A 12,685-nucleotide genomic window follows, 5' to 3' on the forward strand; every position below is an offset into this window, starting at 1 on the left:
GACCCACCAACCATGAGCTTGGATAGTGTTGACAGTGGGCAATAGGGACAGCAGAGGTAGATAGCTTACTTATAGAAGCACTTAAGACCCTTGTTATGTCATCTTGTAGGCAAAACCCTTGCTTCCACATCCAACATGTGCGCATATCTTTTTGAGTTGAAATTGTAAGAATTCTCTTTGAAAACATGAGACACATAATTTAGCGTTTTGATTGATTGATTGAAAACTTTATTAACAGATTGCAGAATGGGTACAGTACAGTACAGTACAGCTCAATACATACAATTGTTAAGGGGATGCAGACCAGAGAAAGACTTTCGTCTTGTTTACATCAGGGTCCCCCATTTTCAATTCATCGTAACATATATGACATACATGACATACAGATAGACAGTACTGCTACATCTATACATTTATGACATACCAGATTTGCAAATACAGTACTGAGGTTGGGTAGGTGTTGGGGGGGGGGTGGGGGGTACTGTACATTGGAGGTGGTTGGGGGGGGGGGGGGTTGGGTAGGAGGGGTGGGTGGGGGACACTGTACAACTGTACAAGCAAAACTGTACATTGGAATATTGACAAGACCATACTTGGTAATTTTTACTGTACATTGGAGGGGGTTGTGTTAGGACATTTACAGGGGCCAGTTTCGAATTGCAGTCTCCCGTAGGTGTTTTTTGAGAGTGTTTTTGAAAGTGGGTAGTGATTCACATTCCTTTACAGCTTTGGGTAGGGCGTTCCACATCGATGTGGCATAATTGCGAAACGTGTTTAGTCCCTTGTTTGAGCCGAATCTGGGTTTAACATGATTTGTGGAGCTCCCTCTGGTGTTGTGATCGTGGTATTCTGACATGTACATGGGTACCTTGGTCGTGTAGTGTATCTTATAGACCAGGCCCATTGCAAGTTGCTGTACTCTGTCGTCTACTCTAAGCCATCCTAGGTTGTCAAAGTGGGCAGGGGTGAGGTGGCTTCTAGGAGTAAGGTCAAGCAGTAGTCTGACCAGTTTGTTTTGAGATGTTTGTAATTTTGTTTTTAGCGCCTTTGAGGTGCTTTGGTACCATGAGGTGCAAGCATAGTCGTAGTACCCTTGAATGAGTGCTCCTGCCAGAGTCTCCAGGGTATTCTTGTTTACCAGTGAGGAGATCCGGTACAAGAATCGAGTTTGTTGGTTGACTTTTTTCTATTACATTGGATGCCATTTTGTCACAGGAAAGATTTGCCTCTAGGATGGAACCCAGGTAGGTAATATCTTCTTCACTGTAACTGAGAAGCCGTCTGTCTTGCTGAGTTTGTTATTTGAACCGAAGAGAATGGACTCTGTTTTGCCCATGTGTAATGATAGTTTGTTATCAGCGAGCCATATGCAGATTTTGCCTAGTTCTGAGCTGAGGGTTTTTTCAACCTGTAATTTGTTCTTGTCAGAGACCAGCAGGGCTGAGTCGTCCGCAAACAGGAACAAGTTGCAGTCACAAGCTGACGACATGTCATTTGCATAAATTAGGAACAGTAGCGGACCTAGTATGCTTCCTTGTGGAACACCACAGCTTACTGTGAGGGGGGGGGATAGGGTACCGTTTACCTCCACCATCTGCTCTCTCCCCTCCAGGTAGGATTGCATCCAGCTCACTGATAGACTATCAAAACCAATTGCTTTTAGCTTGTCAATCAGAATGGTGTGATTGACAGTGTCGAAGGCCTTTTGTAGATCCAGCAAGACCATGCCGCGTAGTCTCCGTGGCTCCGTTTTTTAGTCAGTGGAGTTGGTGGTGTCATCTTCTTGTGTTCTGTAGTCAGTGGAGTTGGTGGTGTCCTCTTCTTGTGTTCTGTAGTCAGTGGAGTTGGTGGTGTCCTCTTCTTGTGTTCTGTAGTCAGTGGAGATGGTGGTGTCATCTTCTTGTGTTCTGTAGTCAGTGGAGATGGTGGTGTCATCTTCTTGTGTTCTGTAGTCAGTGGAGTTGGTGGTGTCATCTTCTTGTGTTCTGTAGTCAGTGGAGATGGTGGTGTCCTCTTGTGTTCTGTAGTCAGTGGAGATGGTGGTGTCCTCTTCTTGTGTTCTGTAGTCAGTGGAGATGGTGGTGTCATCTTGTGTTCTGTAGTCAGTGGAGATGGTGGTGTCCTCTTCTTGTGTTCTGTAGTCAGTGGAGATGGTGGTATCCTCTTCTTGTGTTCTGTAGTCAGTGGAGTTGGTGGTGTCCTCTTCTTGTGTTCTGTAGTCAGTGGAGATGGTGGTGTCATCTTGTGTTCTGTAGTCAGTGGAGATGGTGGTGTCATCTTGTGTTCTGTAGTCAGTGGAGATGGTGGTGTCATCTTGTGTTCTGTAGTCAGTGGAGATGGTGGTGTCATCTTCTTGTGTTCTGTAGTCAGTGGAGTTGGTGGTGTCATCTTGTGTTCTGTAGTCAGTGGAGTTGGTGGTGTCCTCTTGTGTTCTGTAGTCAGTGGAGTTGATGGTGTCATCTTCTTGTGTTCTGTAGTCAGTGGAGTTGGTGGTGTCCTCTTCTTGTGTTCTGTAGTCAGTGGAGATGGTGGTGTCCTCTTCTTGTGTTCTGTAGTCAGTGGAGTTGGTGGTGTCATCTTCTTGTGTTCTGTAGTCAGTGGAGTTGGTGGTGTCATCTTGTGTTCTGTAGTCAGTGGAGATGGTGGCAGGTGGTGTCATCTTCTTGTGTTCTGTAGTCAGTGGAGTTGGTGGTGTCATCTTGTGTTCTGTAGTCAGTGGAGATGGTGGTGTCCTCTTCTTGTGTTCTGTAGTCAGTGGAGATGGTGGTGTCCTCTTCTTGTGTTCTGTAGTCAGTGGAGATGGTGGTGTCCTCTTCTTGTGTTCTGTAGTCAGTGGAGATGGTGGTGTCCTCTTGTGTTCTGTAGTCAGTGGAGATGGTGGTGTCCTCTTCTTGTGTTCTGTAGTCAGTGGAGTTGATGGTGTCCTCTTCTTGTGTTCTGTAGTCAGTGGAGTTGGTGGTGTCATCTTGTGTTCTGTAGTCAGTGGAGATGGTGGTGTCCTCTTCTTGTGTTCTGTAGTCAGTGGAGATGGTGGTGTCATCTTGTGTTCTGTAGTCAGTGGAGATGGTGGTGTCATCTTCTTGTGTTCTGTAGTCAGTGGAGTTGGTGGTGTCATCTTCTTGTGTTCTGTAGTCAGTGGAGTTGGTGGTGTCCTCTTGTGTTCTGTAGTCAGTGGAGTTGATGGTGTCATCTTCTTGTGTTCTGTAGTCAGTGGAGTTGGTGGTGTCCTCTTGTGTTCTGTAGTCAGTGGAGTTGATGGTGTCATCTTCTTGTGTTCTGTAGTCAGTGGAGTTGGTGGTGTCCTCTTCTTATGTTCTGTAGTCAGTGGAGATGGTGGTGTCCTCTTCTTGTGTTCTGTAGTCAGTGGAGTTGGTGGTGTCATCTTCTTGTGTTCTGTAGTCAGTGGAGTTGGTGGTGTCATCTTGTGTTCTGTAGTCAGTGGAGATGGTGGCAGGTGGTGTCATCTTCTTGTGTTCTGTAGTCAGTGGAGTTGGTGGTGTCATCTTGTGTTCTGTAGTCAGTGGAGATGGTGGTGTCCTCTTCTTGTGTTCTGTAGTCAGTGGAGATGGTGGTGTCCTCTTCTTGTGTTCTGTAGTCAGTGGAGATGGTGGTGTCCTCTTCTTGTGTTCTGTAGTCAGTGGAGATGGTGGTGTCCTCTTGTGTTCTGTAGTCAGTGGAGATGGTGGTGTCCTCTTGTGTTCTGTAGTCAGTGGAGATGGTGGTGTCCTCTTCTTGTGTTCTGTAGTCAGTGGAGTTGATGGTGTCCTCTTCTTGTGTTCTGTAGTCAGTGGAGTTGGTGGTGTCATCTTGTGTTCTGTAGTCAGTGGAGATGGTGGTGTCCTCTTCTTGTGTTCTGTAGTCAGTGGAGATGGTGGTGTCATCTTGTGTTCTGTAGTCAGTGGAGATGGTGGTGTCATCTTGTGTTCTGTAGTCAGTGGAGTTGGTGGTGTCCTCTTCTTGTGTTCTGTAGTCAGTGGAGATGGTGGTGTCATCTTGTGTTCTGTAGTCAGTGGAGTTGGTGGTGTCCTCTTCTTGTGTTCTGTAGTCAGTGGAGTTGGTGGTGTCCTCTTCTTGTGTTCTGTAGTCAGTGGAGATGGTGGTGTCATCTTCTTGTGTTCTGTAGTCAGTGGAGTTGGTGGTGTCATCTTCTTGTGTTCTGTAGTCAGTGGAGTTGGTGGTGTCATCTTCTTGTGTTCTGTAGTCAGTGGAGATGGTGGTGTCATCTTGTGTTCTGTAGTCAGTGGAGATGGTGGTGTCCTCTTCTTGTGTTCTGTAGTCAGTGGAGATGGTGGTGTCATCTTCTTGTGTTCTGTAGTCAGTGGAGTTGGTGGTGTCATCTTGTGTTCTGTAGTCAGTGGAGTTGGTGGTGTCTTCTTGTGTTCTGTAGTCAGTGGAGTTGGTGGTGTCCTCTTGTGTTCTGTAGTCAGTGGAGTTGGTGGTGTCATCTTGTGTTCTGTAGTCAGTGGAGATGGTGGTGTCCTCTTGTGTTCTGTAGTCAGTGGAGATGGTGGTGTCATCTTGTGTTCTGTAGTCAGTGGAGTTGGTGGTGTCCTCTTCTTGTGTTCTGTAGTCAGTGGAGTTGGTGGTGTCCTCTTGTGTTCTGTAGTCAGTGGAGATGGTGGTGTCATCTTGTGTTCTGTAGTCAGTGGAGATGGTGGTGTCCTCTTCTTGTGTTCTGTAGTCAGTGGAGATGGTGGTGTCATCTTGTGTTCTGTAGTCAGTGGAGATGGTGGTGTCATCTTCTTGTGTTCTGTAGTCAGTGGAGATGGTGGCAGGTGGTGTCATCTTGTGTTCTGTAGTCAGTGGAGATGGTGGCAGGTGGTGTCATCTTGTGTTCTGTAGTCAGTGGAGATGGTGGCAGGTGGTGTCATCTTGTGTTCTGTAGTCAGTGGAGATGGTGGTGTCATCTTGTGTTCTGTAGTCAGTGGAGATGGTGGTGTCATCTTGTGTTCTGTAGTCAGTGGAGATGGTGGTGTCATCTTGTGTTCTGTAGTCAGTGGAGATGGTGGTGTCATCTTGTGTTCTGTAGTCAGTGGAGATGGTGGTGTCATCTTGTGTTCTGTAGTCAGTGGAGATGGTGGTGTCATCTTGTGTTCTGTAGTCAGTGGAGATGGTGGTGTCATCTTGTGTTCTGTAGTCAGTGGAGATGGTGGTGTCATCTTGTGTTCTGTAGTCAGTGGAGTTGATGGTGTCCTCTTCTTGTGTTCTGTAGTCAGTGGAGATGGTGGTGTCCTCTTCTTGTGTTCTGTAGTCAGTGGAGTTGGTGGTGTCATCTTCTTGTGTTCTGTAGTCAGTGGAGATGGTGGTGTCCTCTTCTTGTGTTCTGTAGTCAGTGGAGATGGTGGTGTCCTCTTCTTGTGTTCTGTAGTCAGTGGAGATGGTGGTGTCATCTTGTGTTCTGTAGTCAGTGGAGTTGGTGGTGTCCTCTTCTTGTGTTCTGTAGTCAGTGGAGTTGGTGGTGTCATCTTGTGTTCTGTAGTCAGTGGAGATGGTGGTGTCCTCTTCTTGTGTTCTGTAGTCAGTGGAGTTGGTGGTGTCCTCTTCTTGTGTTCTGTAGTCAGTGGAGTTGGTGGTGTCCTCTTCTTGTGTTCTGTAGTCAGTGGAGATGGTGGTGTCCTCTTCTTGTGTTCTGTAGTCAGTGGAGATGGTGGTGTCCTCTTCTTGTGTTCTGTAGTCAGTGGAGTTGGTGGTGTCCTCTTCTTGTGTTCTGTAGTCAGTGGAGTTGGTGGTGTCATCTTGTGTTCTGTAGTCAGTGGAGATGGTGGTGTCCTCTTCTTGTGTTCTGTAGTCAGTGGAGATGGTGGTGTCCTCTTCTTGTGTTCTGTAGTCAGTGGAGTTGGTGGTGTCCTCTTCTTGTGTTCTGTAGTCAGTGGAGTTGGTGGTGTCATCTTGTGTTCTGTAGTCAGTGGAGATGGTGGTGTCCTCTTCTTGTGTTCTGTAGTCAGTGGAGATGGTGGTGTCATCTTCTTGTGTTCTGTAGTCAGTGGAGTTGGTGGTGTCCTCTTCTTGTGTTCTGTAGTCAGTGGAGATGGTGGTGTCATCTTGTGTTCTGTAGTCAGTGGAGTTGGTGGTGTCCTCTTCTTGTGTTCTGTAGTCAGTGGAGTTGGTGGTGTCCTCTTCTTGTGTTCTGTAGTCAGTGGAGATGGTGGTGTCCTCTTCTTGTGTTCTGTAGTCAGTGGAGATGGTGGTGTCATCTTGTGTTCTGTAGTCAGTGGAGATGGTGGTGTCATCTTGTGTTCTGTAGTCAGTGGAGATGGTGGTGTCCTCTTCTTGTGTTCTGTAGTCAGTGGAGATGGTGGTGTCCTCTTCTTGTGTTCTGTAGTCAGTGGAGTTGGTGGTGTCCTCTTCTTGTGTTCTGTAGTCAGTGGAGTTGGTGGTGTCCTCTTCTTGTGTTCTGTAGTCAGTGGAGTTGGTGGTGTCCTCTTCTTGTGTTCTGTAGTCAGTGGAGTTGGTGGTGTCCTCTTCTTGTGTTCTGTAGTCAGTGGAGATGGTGGTGTCCTCTTCTTGTGTTCTGTAGTCAGTGGAGATGGTGGTGTCATCTTGTGTTCTGTAGTCAGTGGAGATGGTGGTGTCATCTTGTGTTCTGTAGTCAGTGGAGATGGTGGTGTCCTCTTCTTGTGTTCTGTAGTCAGTGGAGTTGGTGGTGTCCTCTTCTTGTGTTCTGTAGTCAGTGGAGATGGTGGTGTCCTCTTCTTGTGTTCTGTAGTCAGTGGAGATGGTGGTGTCATCTTGTGTTCTGTAGTCAGTGGAGTTGGTGGTGTCCTCTTCTTGTGTTCTGTAGTCAGTGGAGATGGTGGTGTCATCTTGTGTTCTGTAGTCAGTGGAGTTGGTGGTGTCATCTTGTGTTCTGTAGTCAGTGGAGATGGTGGTGTCCTCTTCTTGTGTTCTGTAGTCAGTGGAGATGGTGGTGTCATCTTGTGTTCTGTAGTCAGTGGAGATGGTGGTGTTCTCTTCTTGTTTTCTGTAGTCAGTGGAGATGGTGGTGTCATCTTGTGTTCTGTAGTCAGTGGAGATGGTGGTGTCATCTTGTGTTCTGTAGTCAGTGGAGATGGTGGTGTCCTCTTGTGTTCTGTAGTCAGTGGAGATGGTGGTGTCATCTTGTGTTCTGTAGTCAGTGGAGATGGTGGTGTCCTCTTGTGTTCTGTAGTCAGTGGAGTTGGTGGTGTCCTCTTCTTGTGTTCTGTAGTCAGTGGAGTTGGTGGTGTCATCTTGTGTTCTGTAGTCAGTCCATCTTTCCCATTTTTCATTAGTGTGTCTCTTGTAATCTCAGTGTATGTGTACGTTCTTCCATTATGAATATCTCTTCCACAGTGCACACCCACTGCTCCTCTGTCAGAGATTCCACTTCATACCACTCGTAATAGCTCTTTTACTTGCAGATAACAAAACTTTAATAAGATATTCATCCTCTTTTCGTATTATGTCTTGTGTCAAATTTCCTTGAAGTATGTTTTGGGTATCTCATATCCTATTGTTTTTCTTAAACTCTGTCATATCTTGTGTGTATGGTCTACATCCACGTGACCACATGATCTCCAGCATGGTTGCTGGTTAGTTTCCAATTTCCTCTTAATCTTTGGAGTTGTAAAAAATCTGACCATATTTCCCCCCTGGTTAGACTATTAATTAGGGGTGTAACGGTACACAAAAACCACGGTTCGGTACGTACCTCTGTTTTGAATTCACGGTTCGGTACGGGTTTTCGGTACAGTGGGGGAAAGTTTGGCTTTCCATGTTCCACTCAGGGGTGATGTAGTGTACAGTAACTAATTGTACTTGTAGGGCTGTCAACGAATATTCTATATTGAAATTAATAATTGACTTGTTAAAAAAAATTATACAAATAATTATATTAGATTGTGAAAAAAAACAGCCCCCGGTGGGCGGTCGTTAGTGGTTAACATACCGTTGTATTCGTTCGGTACACAGCCATACTGAACCTAAGGTCCATTACTGAAACGGTTCGGTACGGATACGTGTACCTTTACACCCCTACTATTAATGCACTATTATTATTATTATTACTGTCTTTCTATGGTAAAGACTAAGAGTCCAGGGACAGGGTTTCCCAGAGTGGGCCTGAAGACTTCTGGATTCAAAACGTCATCATTATTTACAAACAGTAAAAGAGTCTATACAGCTGAAAACAATGTGACTAAACTGAAATGTCACTTTAAGGCAGAATAACTCTCGGTAATAAGCATTTGGATCAACAAGAGAGAGAGAGGGGGAATGACCGTGTGACTGTGACATTGAGAGTGGAAGATGATTCATCCACATGGCATTCTAATTCCTTCCAGAGATAGAAAAGCCTTTCTTGGGCATGGAAACAATTATCTTGTTAGCTCCGATAATGACTGTTCACGGTTATAGCACAGTTTGTACCAAATACGATGTCCCTTGTCAACATCATAGTCCAACCTCTACCTTTTGGAATGCTAGCTTTGCCTTCTGTAACGGCCATCTTTAAATCACGTGGAACCACATTTACAGAGATTTACAGTAATCAAAATGGTAAATGTAGCACTTACATAGAGCTTTTATCCAAAGAGCTTTACAATTTTGTTCCTCACATTTTACCCATTCACTCACACATTCACACACCGATGGCAGAGGCGGCCATGCAAGGTGCCAACCTGCTCATCAGGAGCAGTTAGGGGTTAAGTGTCTTGCTCAAGGACACTTTGACGCGCTGCCCGGGAGGAGCGGGAATCGAACCAGGAACCTCCGGCTTACCAGACAACTGCTCTACCTCCCGAGCCACACTGACTTTTGTACTTTCCTTGGGTTCCAGGTGATGCCACTGTGAAGAACGTGTCTGGGGATGTAATCGTAGGTAAGCGTGTTACGATTCACAATGAACCCCTCTCTTCTCAAATCACAGGCAAAAAGGAAAATATGACACGCTCTGTGTTTGCTTTGCTTGGCAGACGGGTCGAATGGCCACCTGACGGTGTCGACTCACAGCGGAGACATCGATGCCTATGTGGGGGACAGTGGCAGCGCGGAACTCCACAGCCAGGAAGGTAAGTGGAAATAAACAAGACTGTGCTGAGTTGCAAGAGGGGGGTGGTCCATAGGGGGGCTGTGCAAAAAACAATTGAAATACCCTTTTAACCCTTTAATCGCCAAGGACGACTTTAGACGTCATTCCTCGCCATGCGTAATCTGCCAATGACGTCGTACAGCGTCTTTGAGATCAATATTTCAAAAATCTGTCATGGCAATCATATTTCACCCATGGAGACTTGAGACTTGCTGTTGATCTCCTCTCAACTCTCCAACGGTTCATGACCGCCATCTGGTGGCCGATCGGCGAATCGCCAAAACCGGAAGTGACGCTCCGGAAGTGGTGCTCACCCATATTTCGTCCGGCCACTCGCTATCGCTAGCGGGACTCCAGCTTGATACACTGGATAGCGATCCGTTGCCAATAACTTGATAAACAACATGATTTGGACGTATATAGTATTATACAACCTGGAAATGGATCGCATATATCAACATCCCATAATAGCGAACTTTCTGCTCCACGCTGATCGCCCAACGCTACGAGGAAGCTGCGGTGAGTTTCAGCGTGTTTGATTATTATTAGACATACACACTGCTCCGATCAACATATCACCCATACTAAATAAATGATTTAACGTCGGCCACGGACTTATAAACCCCCCCTCCCCCTCCGGTCACCAGCAGATGATGAGGCATGACGTGTAGGACCTTGTACAATTGACATTTTTTATCTGACGTCAATCGGTATCAAACTACATTTGATGATCTAATATATGTATTTAGGGCTATAACTCACGTTCTGCAGAATGCTGCAGAAAACGATAAAAACATATTTATACTTTAGACCGTATTTTAGTATGAAAATGTGAATGAAAAAGTAGAACGTTGCTACATCCTAAACGATAGATACTTGACGTTGAATGGGCCATAGTAATGTCAATTTAGCAATACAATTTAAAAAGTTATAGCCCTGCAAAGAAGGGGAACATCTCCATAGACAAATAGAGCTGGCAGAGGACGGTATAAGGATGGATATAAGCGTGGCAGAGAAAGGGTTAAAACACAATTTCAATAAAATAGCAAACAAAAGTTCCAAATAGACTAGACTAGTTCAAAAGACTAGGTCCCAACTGCACCTCCTCATCCATCACCCTCAACACAGGGGCCCCCCAGGGCTGTGTTCTGAGTACCCTCTACTCGCTGTACACACATGACTGTGTGGCACAGCGGAACAACAATACAATCATCAAGTTTGCTGACGACACAGTAGTGGTGGGCCTGATCTCTGCAAACGACGAGAGGGCCTACCTGGAAGAGGTAGAGGATCTGGCGCGGTGGTGTCAGGAGAACTGCCTCTCCCTGAACGTCAGCAAAACAAAAGAAATTATTGTGGACTTTAGGAGGTCGGGGGCCAGGGACTACAGCCCCCTCAGCATCGACGGGGCACCGGTCGAGAGAGTGAACAGTTTTAAGTACCTCGGAGTCCACATATCCGAGGACTTGACATGGACCACACACATTGACACAATGCCTCTACTTCCTTAGGCATCTAAGGAAGTTCAAAGTGAGTCAGAAGATCCTTAACACTTTGAGTGCCAGCAGGGGGCGCCAGAAAGTGCCAGCGCTGTAGTCAATGGGAGGGCGATCACATTTGCGAACGCATAAACTATATCTTAAATTATGGCTATGTGTCTAATACGCCCGTCGCTTATCAATGACTTGTTCGCAGTCAACATTGTCAAAACGGATTGTTTTTTAATCTGTTCATTTCCGTTTGATACCATTTTGAAAAACGCTAGTTTTTTTAAACTTCCAGAAAAAAATAAGATTCTGCAGGAATCACGCTTTACTGGAATACACAAAACACGTTGTCATTTTTCGGCCTGTTTATGAATCGTTTTCAAATAAACGCTAGATTATCGATAGTATATGTGTACTTATGCACGCTAGAGAAGCGGGCTGAAAAATCGATTATCTTATTTCCTGATCAGCACACACACACTCACAGCCACACACACATATGGGACACGCTGAGATATAGGTGAAAAAAACTCTGATTATCCCAAGACTGGTAAAATAGATTCCTTACCTCAGATCAGATGTTCTCCAAAAAGATGATTCCAATTCCTGATCGCCATTCCAAATATTGCATTTATTGATCCAACGCTGGGTACTGGAAACATATATTCCACGCTGTTCTGCGGCTCGGCAATGAATGGGATCGTCTCCGATTACATGCCTGACAAGTAAAATGTGGATTACGGAAAAATCTGTTCCCATCCATTTCATTCAGTCCAATCCAATGGGTGCAATACCATCCGGAGAGACGATAGGGGGCGGTATTTTCCCTGTTCGAGCTCAAACAGATCCCCACTGGTAACGTGAGGCTAGATTGATGAAAAATGTATGGAAATCAATAATAAAAAAAATAACGATTAAAGCCCAACCTCCAGGGTAAACCCTACTGATCAATTATGGGTAGTTTACATCATTGGTATATAATTTCATTATTTATTTTTTTCCATTTGACACCGGAAATGCCACTCTGAAAGAGTTAAAAAGGTCCACGCACGAATAACATGCACGCGCGAATCAAAAAAGCTTATCAAACGCCGACGTCACAACAGGACAACAGGTGCATATTAATGAGCCGAATCTAAAAGCTTATCAGACGCTAGCACCTAGCACGGCCGTGACGTCACTTCAGGAAACGTATGCCTTATGTCCGTCCGGGTCATAGTACTAGATCAATGGTGGCTCACTCGGTGCATCACAGTTAGCCTATATCTCCGCCGTCCCTGCTACAGTCGACTCGGGACCACTACACTCACTGACGTTAGCCTATAGCCCGCCGTCCCTGCGGGTGGTTCTCTCCTCTTTGTGTGCCCCCGTCCCCGCGGAGGAGCTTGTGGACTCGACAACAGCGGCGGCCGCAGGGCGCCGGAGCCCGCAGCGATAGTTAGCTCATAGCTATCGTGTAACACTAGCCTTTACGGGCTCGAGCACCCTACGGCTGCTGCCGCCGTCGCGTCCATGGGCCCCCCGGCAGGGCACCTGTGGGGACGGGGTGTACAGAGAGGAGAGAACCATTTTGGGTCGGCCGTTCATGCCGGCCAGCGAGCCGGATGTCGGGATATGTTGTTAGCACAATAGCTACCAAGCTAAGCTATGTTATCTACTAACGTTATAAACACAATATGTGTACAACGACACAATGATTTACTTTATTACAAATATGGTAACGTGGTTGTGGCTTTTACAAATAGTGGTTAGCTTTAGAGATGGATGGATGGCTATAATCACGGAGCAATAGTGAGGTGAAACAGATACATTTCATTCGGCTAGTAGTAGCAAGCATATATCTATGGTACTAGCTGTGTGACTCTCAGCGCCCCCTGGTGAGCCCCCTGGTGCCCTGCACCTGTTGTGACGATCATTTCGATTACACACGCACGTTATGAACCATTGATTAAAATATGCACGTGCGTGGTGATTGTGTTGGGCAGACAAAATGTTTGATAAAAACGCTAAAACTGGGTCAATTTCAATACTTTTTTTCCCCCTTCTTCATGAAAGCCACTGTTGGCCTAGTCCACATTGTTTATTGAACAAAAATACAACGTGGAGGTTGACCTTTAAATAACGAGATTTCTCATTCTTGGCACTCAACGAA

The 12,685-nt window shown here is 45.9% G+C and overlaps 1 protein-coding gene across 2 annotated transcripts in view; it reads left to right on the forward strand.

Annotated features, from left to right (window-relative positions):
- fam185a (family with sequence similarity 185 member A) overlaps window positions 1-12,685 on the forward strand; it is a 53,026-nt gene that overhangs the window by 21,498 nt on the left and 18,843 nt on the right. For both annotated transcript variants that reach the window (XM_084334304.1, XM_084334303.1), the window contains 2 exons: window positions 8,795-8,836; window positions 8,931-9,026. In XM_084334304.1, coding sequence (XP_084190430.1) covers window positions 8,795-8,836; window positions 8,931-9,026 — 138 coding nt within the window. The remainder of the gene's footprint in view (window positions 1-8,794; window positions 8,837-8,930; window positions 9,027-12,685) is intronic.

The sequence above is a fragment of the Notolepis coatsorum genome (assembly GCF_963971535.1).
Source record: "Notolepis coatsorum genome assembly, chromosome: 18".
Classification (NCBI taxonomy): Eukaryota; Metazoa; Chordata; class Actinopteri; order Aulopiformes; family Paralepididae; genus Notolepis; species Notolepis coatsorum.